Source organism: Amyelois transitella, chromosome 18, assembly GCF_032362555.1.
Source record: "Amyelois transitella isolate CPQ chromosome 18, ilAmyTran1.1, whole genome shotgun sequence".
NCBI lineage: Eukaryota > Metazoa > Arthropoda > Insecta > Lepidoptera > Pyralidae > Amyelois > Amyelois transitella.
In genome coordinates this window covers 10,013,217-10,028,917 of record NC_083521.1, presented here as the reverse complement: position 1 = coordinate 10,028,917, position 15,701 = coordinate 10,013,217, and the positions used below count along the sequence as shown (strand labels likewise).

The 15,701-nt window shown below is 36.9% G+C and overlaps 1 protein-coding gene across 1 annotated transcript in view; it reads left to right on the top strand.

Moving 5' to 3' along the window:
- Nucleotides 1–15,701, top strand: part of LOC106136666 (nephrin) — an 84,879-nt gene that overhangs the window by 25,806 nt on the left and 43,372 nt on the right. The window contains exon 2 of the mRNA XM_060949186.1: nt 12,058–12,193. Coding sequence (XP_060805169.1) covers nt 12,058–12,193 — 136 coding nt within the window. The remainder of the gene's footprint in view (nt 1–12,057; nt 12,194–15,701) is intronic.

Here is a 15,701-nt window from a genome sequence, read left to right as displayed (position 1 = left end):
GCTCCTACGAGTATATACCATATTAATAGCTTATTTGATAGCCTTAATACTAATCCAATAACATTTTTTTCGCTGTTCATTAAACTGTCTCAAATTCTATTTTTTTTAATTTGTTACACAATATCGCATACCGATCAGTTAATACAAATATATAATAACGTCTATATCCCTTGCGGGGTAGATAGAGCCAACAGTCTTGAAAAGACTGATAGGCCAAATTCAGCTGTTCGGTTTGATGGTAGAATCGAGATTCCTTGTTGCTCCCAGATTCAAAAGAAGAATCCCATGTTTACAAGCCTATCCTTAGTCGCATTTTACGATATCCATGGCAACGAGATGGAGTGGTTTCTATTCTTTTTTTTACTAGTGCCGGTAACCACACGGCACCTAATTAATTTAAGCAATAACGATCAGTTAATTTTAAGCAATAATTTTCTAAAACAAGCCACTAAAACAAGAAGTTTGGAAGTAATCAAATATGCACAACGGGAAACTCACAATCGGAGGGGCGAGTTCGGGAAACAATTTGCCGTAACCCGGAACTTTCCGCCCTTATCGCCACTCGACTCGGAGGGCCCTCAGATTGGGCGATAGGACACCATTGTGGAAGCTTTGACGTGGAATCTGTTTGGAAATAGTCGGTTAATATCTTGATTGATTGACGAATTTTCTTATTCTTAACTAGCTGTGCCTGCGACTTTGTCCGCGTGGAATAGTTATTTTGGGCATCATTGAAGCCCTCAAGGATGAATTTTCCACGTATTTTTCACATATCCCATTATTTCTTTTGCTTTTTATAGTGCGTGATGTTATATAGCCTGAAGCCTTCCTCGATAAATGGTCTATTCAACGCAAAAAGATTTTTCAATTCGCACCAGTAGTTCCGATTAGCGCGTTCAAACAAACAAACACTTCAGCTTTATAATATTAGTACAGATTCAAATTATACTCCGTCATTCGGTTTGTTTTTTTCTTATAGTGTCAAACTGGCGCAGAATCAACTTAAGTAGTACATTCACCTGTTGAATGTTAAGGAATCAATAAATACATACATATAATTGTACACCTCTTTTTCATAGCTGTATGATTTCATTTGACACAATTTCTGTATACTTCTTTCACATACATACTATCACTCCTGTTTCCCATTGGGGTAGGCAGAGACTATGGATTTCCACTTGCTACTATCTTTACAGACCGCTCCCGCTTCCTCCACACTCATTACTTTTTCCATGCGTATGCGATGATTACGAGTACTCCTAACATCTCCCTTTTTCAAGTCATTCGAAATAAGTACTTCTTTCTTTTTATAAAGCTTTAGCAAACTAGATTTTGGTCCATTAAAGTCTATCAATATTTAAATCAGATTACTTTTAACTCTAGACTCTGTTTAATATTGAAATGTTGAATATGGGTTGAAACTTGAAATAAATGGAGAAAAACTGCACATAAGGTTGATAAATCACTAAACTTGTATTATAAAGACTCATTGACATAATAAATATACATTAAATTACAGAACTCGGATGATCTTTTGGTTATTATAATATTCTTAGTGAAAAAGTAACAAAAAACAAACGTTCCCGCAATATATTTTTTTTCTCATAATATTTTCTATAGGTGGCCAGTTCTAACCTATTTATTTAATGCAAAGAGGTTGACTATGTATTTTCAAACAGACTCACTATTTTAGAGATGGGTTAAATACAAGTTAAGGTTTTTATTTAAAAAAAAAATTGATTAGAGTGAGCTTGACCTCATTCTGCCTCGTGGTAAGCAAGATAAGGGCTAAGTGGTGCACGCTAGCTGAAATAGTGCCTATTCCACTCTTGCCTTGAAAATCCCCAAGTTGTGTGTATCGAGAAAACGCGGGAAGGGAATTCCACATTATAGCGGTTCGCATGATAAGAGAAGTGTCATGAAGAATTTGTTTTCATTTTGAAGGAGGTTAAAATTGATTTATCTGTTTCCGATTATTATATGTATCAACAAACTTATAAATAACTAGAGGCCGCCCGCGACTTCGTCCGCATGGAAACCCTATCAATCCCACGGGAACTCTGGGATAAAAAGTAGCCTATGTGTTATTCTGGGTCTTCAGCTACCTACATACCAAATTTCATGGTAATCGGTTCAGTAGTTTTTGCGTGAAAGAGTAACAAACATCCATACAAACTTTCGCCTTTATAATAGTAGTAGGATTTAACTGTTATCACTTACTTTCGCGTTGCATTCTAATATTTATAAATAACACAGGTATTAAATATGGTAATTTTTCATTATTTCAATTTTCTTTCATTTAAAAACATAACATATAATCACGTCTATATCCCCTGTGGGGTAGATAGAGCCAACAGTCATGAAAGTCTGAAAGGCCACGCCCAGCCGTTCAGTTTAAAATAGAATTAATGTAATACAGCAATTTATGCCAACATGACAGACACATTCTTCCTTGCCATGGCTATTCACGTGGAAATGGAATGTGTTGAACTTCTTCGTCAGTAGCCCTTTATATTGCAATACCAGTGGTTTGTCAACTATTCGCGCACAAGATATTGTTTTGCGCATCAAACTATTGGGCGTTGGGTTAGATTAACCTACATACTTGTATTAAGAGACTACATCTTTCCATTTGCCCTGCTTCTTTGTAGTTTGTTCCGCCGCTTCTTCTACACATGCGCTTTGGAAGCGGTGGTAGTTATAATTAGATTTAAGTGATGTGACGTCAATAAGTGATACCTTGTATCCAATTTTGAAAATAAATCTTTTCTATTCTATTCTTTCGTTTCATCCACAACTCTCTTCATGCAAGCTCGTAGGATTCGGGTGCTCTTTACCTGACGTTTAGCCAGAACGTCTCCCTAATATCTGTCAGACCCAATGGTTGACCGGTAGATAATGCTTCTAGCATTAAGTCCGCCAATTGTGCTATACATTTGTATTTTGTGCAATGAAGTTTGAATAAATAAATAAATATAATACCGAATAGAAGACTTACTTGCACCAAAGAAGTGGCGAGTGAAACCGACTTAAATAAAGGAGGTTCTCTATTTTTATATTGTAACTGATATAGTTGTTACATAGATACATGGAGTATTAATATAATAACACATAGCTACATGGCTTTATTATGAAAGTAAGATACTGAGATAGGCTCTTAATATATAATCCCAAGTTTGTACGCCTTTTTGTAAAAAAAATATGTACCAAGGACTACGTAGGGTCTATGATCACGTTTCAACAGTAGAGGCAAGTCAGGTTATTATATAGCGACTGCCGTCTCACCTCTGTCACTCTGGGGTCTTGCTAATTTAATTTTACATACATATGGTCACGTCTATATCCCTTGCGGGGTAGACTGAGTCAATAGTCTTGAAAAGACTGAATGGCCACGTTCAGCTATTTGGCTTAATGATAGAATTGTGATTCAAATAGTGACGACAGGTTGCTAGCCCATCGCCTAAAAAGAGAATCCCAAGTTTATAAGCCTATCCCTTAGTCGCCTTTTTCGACATCCATGGGAAAGAGATGGAATGGTCCTATTTTTTTTTCATTGGTGCCGGGAACCACACGGCACTGCCGGGAACCACACGGCACTAAATTGTTAACTAAATACCCAAGCGATTTTCGAAAGCACCATTATTTTAAAGTCAACAGCATAATTTGAATATTCCTATTATGTGACTGTTTTCGTAATCCACTCAGCCCTTTCTTAACCTAATACCCTCTATGGAGGGTCAACTAATCTCATACTGGGAGACGGTATTACCGGACAATGGATGGTGACGCCAGTTGTCTTGAATTGTTAAGGCGGCCGGCGCATCTTAAATTAACAGGGTTATACTGCAGCGCCCTTGGAATGTTATATGGCACATTTTGGCAATGTTCTGTTTAGCTCTCAGTGATTCGTCCCTACTTTTTTAAGGTTCCGTAGGATTATAATTTCACCATGTCTGTCTGTGGTTTTACTCGGGGGCTACAAGTGGTAGAAAGCTGTTATTTGGTACGGGTATGTATATTGTGCCGTGTGGTTCCCGATATCAATAAAAAAAGAATAGCACCACTCCATCTCGTTCCCATGGATGTCGTTAAAGGCAATTAAGGGATAGGCTTATAAACTTGGAATTCTTCTTTTAGTAGAACTAGCAACCTGCCAGTATTTGAATCTCAATTATCATAAAGCTGAACGTAGCCTTTTGGTTTTTTCAAAGACTGTTAGCTCTGTCTACCCTGCAAGGGATATACCCGTGACTGTATGTATGTATGTTTAAATGTTAGCTGTACTGCAATGCTGCAGATGGTCAAAAAGTCAATGTCAAGAGCCAATCTTGTTTTTTTATTCACACCCTTTGATACAGATTTCCGTGTAAAGCAATGTACGCGGTCTTTCAAGTGATTGCTAGTAGGAACTAATGCAAAGGGAATAAGGGACAGCTGGTAATCTTTACTGTTCGGCTCTGAATAAATAGCAGAGACCAACTGTGCTTATAAGAAACTAGGGTTGTTTATGTTGATTGGTGTGGTCCAAGTCAAAAGATTAGGATTTAACTAGTTTTGAGGTAGGTACTAAAAATAGTGAGATGCCTCTTTTTGTTATCGATTGGGAAAATCCTTTTTACGGATAACCCCCCGGGTCTTCACCCGGGAGAGTGTGGGACTCCTGGCACGTAATGTACCAGCCTATACACTAAAACCCCTTCCGTGCATTCTTTTTGATATTTTGAGGGCATCATGGGATTAACTACAAAATTACAATTGGCTATGAGTTTATTTTGAATTATATTGTACCGATAGCATTTTTCTTTGTAATGAAGCAGCATAATTTGTTTTTATTTTTTTTTGTACGAAATTTTTCGAGTAGGTTTCAAAAAGATTCATTTGTAAAACTGTCATGTTTATGACTTTTTTCACACGAACAAATCAATTTTATAATTTATAAACATTACGTTTAGAATTCTTAATACTAAGTTCATATTCATGAATTAATTTAATAAAAATGCAATGATGTTAAACATCTTTTCAAATTTGTATCTACAATCTGTGTAATTTGTCCCGTATATTATTCATACATATAATAATATTTAAATAAAATAAAATGATAACAAAACCTAAGGCGACTCGCACTGAAGCGTTTCCCAACAGCGTTCGCCCCGCTACCGCTTATGACTCGTTCCCCGGTAAAGCATTGTTTACACATGCGACCCCAGCCGGAGAATATATTACTCGAGAACGGACAATTTCAGTGTATTCACATTAAAATAATTATGTTTACGTTACAACTTTACTTTTTTGTTTCAGAATAATTGTGTATATTCTGTTTGTTATTTATTTATTTATACTTAAATTGTGCAGGTGAATTATTAGTTACTCGTAGATTTGTCATAAAAGGTTAAGTTAATATACATACATTTTAGTTAGTAATAGTTTATTAAAAAGAAAAATAGGACTAAATTAGTACAAAATTAGAAAAAAAGGAATAAAATTAAGACAGCTAAAAAAGGCCACCACATTTTTTCACATTTCGCTACATTTCTTCTTGCGGATCTCCTAAGAAGGCTTTTCCATATTTAACATAACTTTTGTAAAAAGAGAATTTCGCCTCCAATACTCTCTACTCTTCTTTTTTGAAGTCGGTTAAATTTCTAAAATCTCCTATTCTTTTAGGCGATGGGCTACCTGTCACTATTTGAATCTCAATTCTATCATTAAACCAAACAGCTGAACGTGGCCTATCAGTCTTTTCAAGGCTACCCCGCAAGGATCACGTATTATATACATGAGTATATATATGTATGTATTCTCCGAGATGTTACAAATACTTTTCTGAAAACCGCATTCAAATCTGTTAAGCGAAACGCGAGACAATAACAGACAAACAAAGGTCAAACTGAGTACCTTTTTTTGAAGGCGGTTATAATCTACTTTCAAATTCTTTCTAAACTGATAAAGAGGCAGAAAGAGAAAATTACTCTTACACTGTTTAAGATACTCGTATTTTCTATAAAAATCGCCTTCAGGTTTATTTTTCATCTAAAGCAGTTTTTCAACAAAACATTTTTTCTTTTTTAATGAAATATGTTGAACATTTTTCTGATAACTAGTACATAAAAGAACATTATTTATAACAAGGGATAATTGAACAAGGTGTGCCCGTGTGTATATTTTAACGCAGTTTTCCTTATACCCAGAAGCAAGATTTAGAAATAAACGCGCGCCGCTCGACATCCATTCAGAAATATATTTCAAATGTGTTTCGGAACATCCTCTTACACACATACATACACACTATACAAAAAGTTGAAAGTGGTACTGCTTGCCACAAAGAAAAAAAAAGAAATAAAATAGAATATTGAAAAAATATTTGAAAAAAGAGAAGCTCGCATGGATCTATTTTGAGTGTATCTAATTACCCTTTCTAAAATGTCATGAATTTTTCTATTGGTGCCGGGAACCACACGGCTATTATACATATTGGCACATATGTATAATTATATATAATAGCTATAGCTGCGCAACAAAGAAAAGTGCAACTTCCTGGCTTTTGTTCCGGTTGCATCCCCACTACTCTGGGGAGGAACCCGGGAATGCCTTTGACTATGAATCCTATATTGGGTGAGTCAGAATTTTACACGAAGCGACTCCCATCTGACCTCCGCAATCTTTGCAGGGGAACCTAACTCGTATTGGATCGATCATGGTTGCACATCCAGTTGTTTGAATGTGTAGGTTCCCTGATGTGTTCCCTCACCGTAAGACTATCAGTTATTACATCGAAAATAGTCATTGGTACATGGCCGATGAGGGAATTTAACCTGATCAGATCACTTTATGCGCATCACGCATTTTAACCGGGCACCTTACCGATTTGACCACCGACGATTTTGCAATTTTTATTGGGCTGCGTAAAATTTAAATTTTCAATTTCAATCCCTTACAAGTATTATAAATACGAAAGTCTGTCTGTCTGTTCCGCTTTCACAGCTAATCCACTTGGACGATTCGAAAGAACTTTGGTATGCGTACAGTCGAAAACCCGCGTTCTCACACAGAGTACTTTTTCCTTCGATATCCCACTGAGAGCCCCGTGCAAAATCTAGTATCAATATATTGAAATTGAGATACTCGAACAATTCACCAGTGCAGTTTGTTACCGCTTCTTCTGCACTGACGCCTTGGAAGTGGCAGTAAACTTAGTTTTAAGAAATTTATTCGCCACGTCAACCAATGTTGTGAAACCCAAAAGTACTAAGCGATAAGTAGTATCCTGTAATAATGAATAAAAATTTTTAATTTTGAATCACCAGTACAAAGTCGTGAGCAACAGTTAGTTCAGAATAAACTTGTGAGTACAATTTTAACTGTAATCCGTAGGCGAACATACGTGTTCTCTTATATAAACACTACGTATCACTTGCAATATAAATGTTTGATAAAGGTTCTTTGTTACATTAAGCCATTGGTCGTGCCTTTTCCCACAAAGATTTAAGCTCCCACTTACTTTTGGGTTAGATGCGTCAACGTGTGTTTTTAACCGTATTTTTAACCCACTTTAAAAAAAAGAGGAGGTTCTCAATCGGACCCTATTATTGTATAGGCTCCAGAAATTGATGTTAGGTAGGTTAGGGTAGGTGTGCCGTGTGGTTCCCGGCACCAATACAAAAAAGAATAGGACCACTAAATCTTCTTCCCATGGATGTCGTAAAAGGCGACTAAGGGATAGGCTTATAAACTTGGGATTCTTCTTTTAGGCGATGGGCTAGTGTCAACCTGTCACTATTTGAATATCAATTCTATCATTTAGCCAAATAGCTGAGCGTGGCCATTTAGTCTTCAAGACTGTTGGCTCTGTCTACCCCGCATGGGATATAGACGTGACCATAATGTATGTATGTATGTAGGTTAGGTACCAACCCACTGATCTCTCATTTCTCTTACCTGCGACGTTTTACTAAAACGCCACACCATTTAAAGGGCTGTACAGAAGGGTTGACTGGACACTGTATAAACTACTTGTAGTTTACTAATTGCCTTAGTTGGTGTTATGATGTACTACACCCTTAAAGTTAGAAACTAACAAATTAGTTTCGCTGTATTCCTATAAATGCGAAAGTATTTAACTCTGTCTGTCTGTTACACTTAATCCATTGAGCAGTTTTGATGAAATTTAGTACAGAGATAGAGTTGACCCTGAGGAAAAATATAGGCTTTTTATTAAAAAAAAAGGAAATGGGTTAAAAGAGGGCATTAATATTTGTATGGACACCACGCGGACGAAGTCGCGAGCAAAAGCTAGTAGTTACATAAAATACTATATTATTCCTGCCTTATAGTATTGTAGGGTTCCCATTTTATCTTCTTTACCTTAAGTGGGTAGACAGAGCTAAAAATTTCGAAAAGACTGCAATTGTGGTGACTTATTGACGTCACACGCCCTCAGCCAATCACGGCGAAGTATGCAAAATCATCAGCCAATAAAAAGCAGCGGAGATTGTAGACCGCGCATTTATAGTTTCTACGGGTTGGACCTTGTTCCCCAGGGATAATTATAAATTATTATTATGTATGCAAACGGGAATTAATGCGATCATACCGATTTTGTATGGTCACAGGATGAAAAATTAAAAGTATTAATGATTATCATGTACATTAAAAATGATTTTCAAGTTAACACATTATTGATTGCTAAAAATACATAATACACATTTTGCCAATGATTAATTGCTGGCTAAATAGCTGAAATGGCAAAAGTGAAAGGAGTCCCAATAAATATCGAGTTCAGGTCTAAACGGGACACATCTGTTCTGACTGGAATTAATTGGACGAATGATCCCAAAGATCCCTTAGGTCTACAGGGAGTAGTTTCTGGTAATAGACTGTTTTTTTGGCCCCCTTGTTAGAATTGATTGTTTACATTTGCAGTCTGATAAAACGTTCGTAAAAATTTAATGTTAGTTCTTTTAGTCCGTAGTCAGTTTTACAAGCAAAAGTATTTATTGTAAAACACATTTTTTTTGCGATGCAAGCGCATTAGTGTACATATTATTTCTAAATTTAAATGGAGTTTTGTAAGGTCTTTTCTATACTAACTGCGGCGGTCTGAAATAATTAATTTGAATTTAAGTGAATTTTTGTTAGGACAAATAATTTTATTGAAGAAGTATTTTTATGTGCCGTGTGTTTCCCGGGACCAGTACAAAAAAGAATAGGACCATTCCATCTCTTTCCCACGGATGTCGTAAAAGGCGACTAAGGGATAGGCTTATAAACTTGGGATTCCTCTTTTAGGCGATGGACTAGCAACCTGTCACTATTTGAATCTCAATTCTATCTTAAAGCCAAATAGCTGAACTTGGTCTATCAGTCTTTACAAGGCTTTGTTGGCTCTGTCTACCCCGCAAGGGATATAGACGTGATTATATGTATGTATGAATGTAGTATTTTTATGTTACTTATTTTAGCCCACAACTTTTACACTTATTTTATCGAGACTCAGGAGTAAGTCTGTTAACGCTCTGCCACAAATACTCACATATATTAAAAAAAAAACGGAACCCTTATAAGAGAAATTTGAATTTAATAAAACTTACAATATCAGATATCTGGAGTGAACGGCCGTCCTCGCCAGGCGTGACAGGCGACGGTTACCGCCCGAGGCGATCGCACGGTGTAGGGTTACTTAGCACGGGGTTACACTGGGCGAGTCGATTTGACAGTAGACAGCTAGTAAAGATTTAATATAGTCAAAAAAGGGGTGAGCTTCCACTCGAGGGAACCGCACAGGGTTCTTTAGACCGAGTTTACACTAGGCGAGTCAATTTGACAATAGACAATTACTTGTAAATACTTTCTTGATGCTGCCGTGTGGTTCCCGGCACCAATACAAAAAAGAATAGGACCACTCCATCTCTTTCCCATGGATGTCGTAAAAGGCGACCAAGGGAATAGGCTTACAAACTTGGGATTCTTTTTTTAGGCGATGGGCTAGCAACCTGTCACTATTTGAATCTCAATCCTATCATTAAGCCAAATAGCTGAACGTAGCCATTTAGTCTTTTCAAGACTGTTGACCCTGTCTACCCCGCAAGGGTTATAGACGTGACTATATATATGTATGTATGTACTTTATTGATGTTAAGAAAGGATGTGCTGTAAGAGAAATCAAATGCGACAGTAGTCCTCACGTGATTCGGCGAGGATACATGGACAGTCGATAGAGCCATAAGTGGTATAGACTTGACCTCACTTGCACATGACACTTGCATGATGCGATCACATAATGTGCATGATGCGATCACATACGGCCTCCGTGGGGCAGCGGTAGTGCGCTTGTCTGTGTCACCGGAGGTTCCGGGTTCGAATCCCGGCCAGGGCATGATGAGAAATGAACTTTCTCTGACTGGCCTGTGTCTTGGATGTTTGTCGAGGTATATAAGTATTTATTCTAAAATATAGTATCGTTGAGTTAACACAAGTTTCGAACTTACTTCGAGGCTAGCTCAATTTGTGTAATTTGTCCCAAAAAATAAATAAATAATAAAATAAACATAATGATAGTAGTTGTACAGAGACCGAAGAAATCGGATTAATATTAATCCTTATACTGATTTTTATGACAAAGACTTCTCTTTCGAGTCGTAAGTGGCTTTTTGTTTCATTAAATTTATGCTAATCAAAAGCTCTTTAAAAGCAAATGACCGATATTTGCTTTTTTGGTTGGACAATCTGGAAAATAAATTAGTTAAGATATATACTTATATATATTCGTGTGGTTCTCGGCACCAATTAAAAAAAAGAATAGGACCACTCCATCTCGTTCCCATGGATGTCGTAAAAGGCGACTAAGGGATAGGCCTATAAACTTGGGATTCTTCTTTTAAGCGATGGGCTAGCAACCTATCACTATTTGAATCTCAATTCCATCATAAAGCCAAACAGTTGATTGTGGCCTACCAGTCTTTTCAAGACTGTTGGCTCTTTCTACTTCGCAAGGGATATAGACGTGATTATATGTATTTTAAGATATATTCTGAACAGTTTTGCAGACACACCGATTGTCAGAGATGCCTTTCAGAATCTGACTGGGCCAGTTAACTCGCCCTGTTTAACCTTTTAGGGTTGCTGTCAAAACTAGTTCGACATTACACGGGTTTGTTGGCCTTATTGACGTCGTGAAGAAGGCGCTTTGTGTCGTGATGAGAAAGGTGCCGGAGTCGGTACTGCAATATGTTGTGTTCCTTGAAATTTGACAATAAACAAGAGAAACTATGGCTCCATATTGTTTGCGAGATAGGACAACAAGTTTGAAATATATTGACTTTAAAATATTAGGTTCTGTTCTGTTCTTAAAAAAAGGGTTGGTCAAGATAAGACAATACACTTTTATATGTAGGTATCCAGCGTAATACTGATTCAACACCTGTTGTGGTATTATTGATAGACAGTTCATGTTTTTAAGTCTACTTTTTTGGTTATTTCCAAATTTACGGGAGATTTTTAACATGAGCGGAGCTGAAAGCTAGTAGGTATCTAATTAAGATGGACATCTATAGACTTGCAGCACGTTTACTCCAACTAACGTAACTACCCAGTTATGACACCAACGATGAAAGACAAAGCATATGTCTTGACTTCCCTCTCTATCTCTCTCTCTTTGAGCCCAGAATAAGAGAAAGAAGGAAGGTAAGGCTTAACAATGTTCGTGAATCGACTATCAGTCCCCGTAGAAAGGCACGCCGTTTTTATCACGCGAAAAACAATCGTCTCGTTTTACCTTATAATTAAACCTTATTAATTAACCTTAACCCTGCCGTGTGGTTCCCTCACTTCTCGTTTACACACTCGTTCAGCTATTTGGCTTTAAGATAAAATTGAGATTCAAATAGTGACAGGTTGCTAGCCCATCGCCCTAAAAAGAATCCCAAGTTTGTAAGCCTATCCCTTAGTCGCCTTTTACGACATTCATGGGAAAGAGATGGAGTGGTCCTATTCTTTTTTGTATTGGTGCCGGGAACCACACGGCACTTGATTGAAATTGAACAAAGCATTGTTTTGTTGCAGCACCATTGTCGCACGTGGAGGGCGTTCTAGGCAAGAAGGCAGCCTTACCTTGTGACATTCAGCCTTTGTCAGCCGATGACAATGTGTCCATGGTGCTGTGGTTCAGAGTTGAGGACAGTGGGGAACCCATTTACAGGTAACTATAACCACACACATTATTTGAGTCATACATACATATAATCACGTCTATATCCCTTGCGGGGTAGACAGGGCCAACAGTCTTGAGCGGACTGATAGGCCACGTTCAGCTATTTGGATTTAAGATAGAATTGAGATTCGAATAGTGACAGGTTGCTAACCCATCGCCTAAAAAAAGAATATTTATAAATATTTGAGTCATGTCCTATTCTTTTTTGTATTGGTGCCGGGAACCACACGGCACGGCAAATTATGAATGTAGTTTTATTATATGATCTAGGGGTTCACTAACAGAGGATTTCCCGAAATTCCCGCGGGAACGACAACTAAAGGCATTATTCGTTTTAATCAGACGGAGCTGCGGGCGTATTATACAAAATACAACATACATACATACATATGATCACGTCTTTATCCCTTACGGGGTAGACAGAGCCAACGGTCTTGAAAAGACTGATAGGCCACGTTCAGCTGTTTGGCTTAATGATAGAATTGAGATTCAAATATTGACGGGTTGCTAGCCCAACGCCTAAAAGAAGAATCCCAAGTTTATAAGCCTATCCCTTAGTCGCCTTTTATGACATCCATGGGAACGAGATGGAGTGGTCCTATTCTTTTTTTTATTGGTGCCGGGAACCACACGGCAAAATACAAATGTATAGCAAAATTGGCAGACTTAATGCTAGAATCATTATATACCAGTCGACCATTGGGTCTGACAGAGAACTTTATGTGGGTTCAAACTAAATAAATATATTTATACCTACACAAAACAAAATAATTACTAGTTTCAGGAGAAAATAATACGCCGTGAATATCATACATATGTATTTCTACACCATACCAAGTTTCTTCCAAACACATCGCGTTCAATAATTTATAACCCACTTGTTAGCAAGTAGGTCGTAATAGAATAAATTTGTCTTGAGGCTCGATGTAGTGAGGATTTTGAAAATTTCATGCTCGCATTTTGATTCCTTTGTTATTGCATTTTCATTTATTAAAATATACGTTTATCATAGTGTAATATATATAGTTTTTTATCCCCGCAAGGGATATACACGTGATTTTAAATATGTACGTTTAATATTCTAGTTAAGTACCTATGTTAATATACTTAGGTACAAGTTACGTTTAATATAACCAAATGTATACTTGTAATTTTAATTTAATTTTAAACTTTAAATTTTAATACTGTCCATACTTATATTATGAAATAAATAAACTCGAGACGACTGGACCGATTTTGATGATATTTGGCACAGAGACAGACAAAACCTTCAGCACTAATATAGGCTAAATATTTTATTTGAAATCTTCACGATTTTCAACGCGTAGTAAAAAATGTATCATTGCTCGACCGCAACCGACTTTTATTACTCTTACAATTCTTATAGGTAGGAATGGGGTAAATGAGAATTTCATTTTAACTCGAGTGAACTGCAGTCACAATTTTTCATTAATAAAAGCTTTCACATTTACATAATATTTAATATTATGGTAGTCTGTGTATAACCACGACGTCCGGCTTGTAAAGACTTTTTTCAAATTAATGAATAAACAATCTTCCCAATGACGTCGGTACGCCCACGCACTAATCTTGGCAGCATATTAAATTGGACTAAACTAATTTTCTTTGAAAAAATCGTTCACAATTATGAAAATTCATCTATACTAATATTATGAAGCTGAAGAGTTTGTTTGTTTGAACGCGCTAATCTCAAGAACTATTGGTTCGAATTGAAAAATATTTTTGCGTTGAATAGACCATTTATTGAGGAAGTCTTTAGGCAATATAACATCACGCTGCAACTACAAGGAGCGAAGAAATAATGGAATATGTGAAAAATACGGGGAAAATTATTCATCCTTGAGCTTGGCTTTAATGATGCCCAAAATAACTACTCCACGCGGACGAAGTCGCGGGCACAGCTAGTACAAAGATATGGGAATGTTTGAGTGAGAAGGCCTTGATGAATGTATCTTGACCAAATCGCACACTTTCTGGTTAAAATTCTGGTCAAGATTGGAGTGCCATACCTCCGAGCTTGCATGAAGAGAGTTATGAATGTGGATGATGCGAAAGAAGTATGCAGGGATCGTGGCAAGTGGAAAGATGTAATGTATTGTTTCAGCTGACGTGCGCCACCTCTGAGGTGATTTTATCTACCCTGCTCAGGCGGATTGATGTCAACATACATACATATATGTCACCATTTGTATATCTCTTGTAGGGTAGACAGAGCCAACAGTCTTGAAAAGACTGATCGGCCACGTTCAGCTATTTGGCTTAATGATAGAATTGAGATTCAAATAATGACAGGTTGCTAGCCCATCGTCTAAAACAAGAATCCCAAGTTTGTAAGCCCTTTACAACAGACCCCCCTTAGTCGCCTTTTACGACATCCATGGGAAAGAAATGGAGTGGTCCTATTCTTTTTTGTTATACTGGTGGCGGGAACCACACGGCACACCTTGTAACACGTGCCATAATAGCCATTTTAAGGCTTATTTCGTCAGGAATTGTAAATCCCCTTGACATTTGATTGAAAGCGGGAATATTTAATTATTCATGATGGTCTTTGAAATTTCACTTCCTTTTGGTTCAGTTTTCTGTTTCGTGGTAATTATACATGTACTTTGTAAATTCGTTACTAGTTTGGTTATTGCGGGTTATACTTGAGTGTTATGAAGTATGTTTACATGCATACATCTTGACATAATGGCCCTTTTAAATGCTTGTGTATTTTTGACATGATCTTGACATAATTTGTTCAGTATGTACATATTTTATTTTGTCTTTATTTTTTTATTTTATTCGACGAAATATACGTATTGACTTAATTAGTTCTACATTCATTCATGTTTTTTAATGTAGACAATGTGCATTCGTCCACGATTTAGATTTAAGAGATCTATATTTGTAAATTGACGTCCGATGAAAATGCTGCAGTGTAGTTTGTTCCGCCGCTTCTTCTACACATGCGCTTTGGAAGCGGTAGTAGTTATAATTAGATTTAAGTTATGTGATGTCAATAAGTGATACCTTGTATCCAATTTTGAAAATAAATCTATTCTAAACCTATTCTATTCTACACACATAAAATCACGCCATTTCCCCGGAGTGGTAGGCAGAGACTACATCTTTCCACTTGCCACATGCATACTTCCTAAGATGTTTACTTGCTTGAAAATACTAAGACACTTTATCCTTGCCTAAATCTAAAGTTCTAGGTGGTTTCTGGCACTTTAGAATTCCCGTGGATGTCGTAAAAGGCGACTAAACTTATAAACTTGGGATTATTCGTGTAGGCGACGAGCTAGCGACATGATACTCGGTTTCATCGTTAAGCTATACACACGATCGTGGCCTTTCAGTATTTTCAAAATAGTTGGCTCTGTCTACCTCGTAAGGGATATAGACGTGACTATATGTATATACTTCATCATATCATTTGATAAATAAACTATATTCTCATATACTCGTAAATTCTGTGTACATTTGT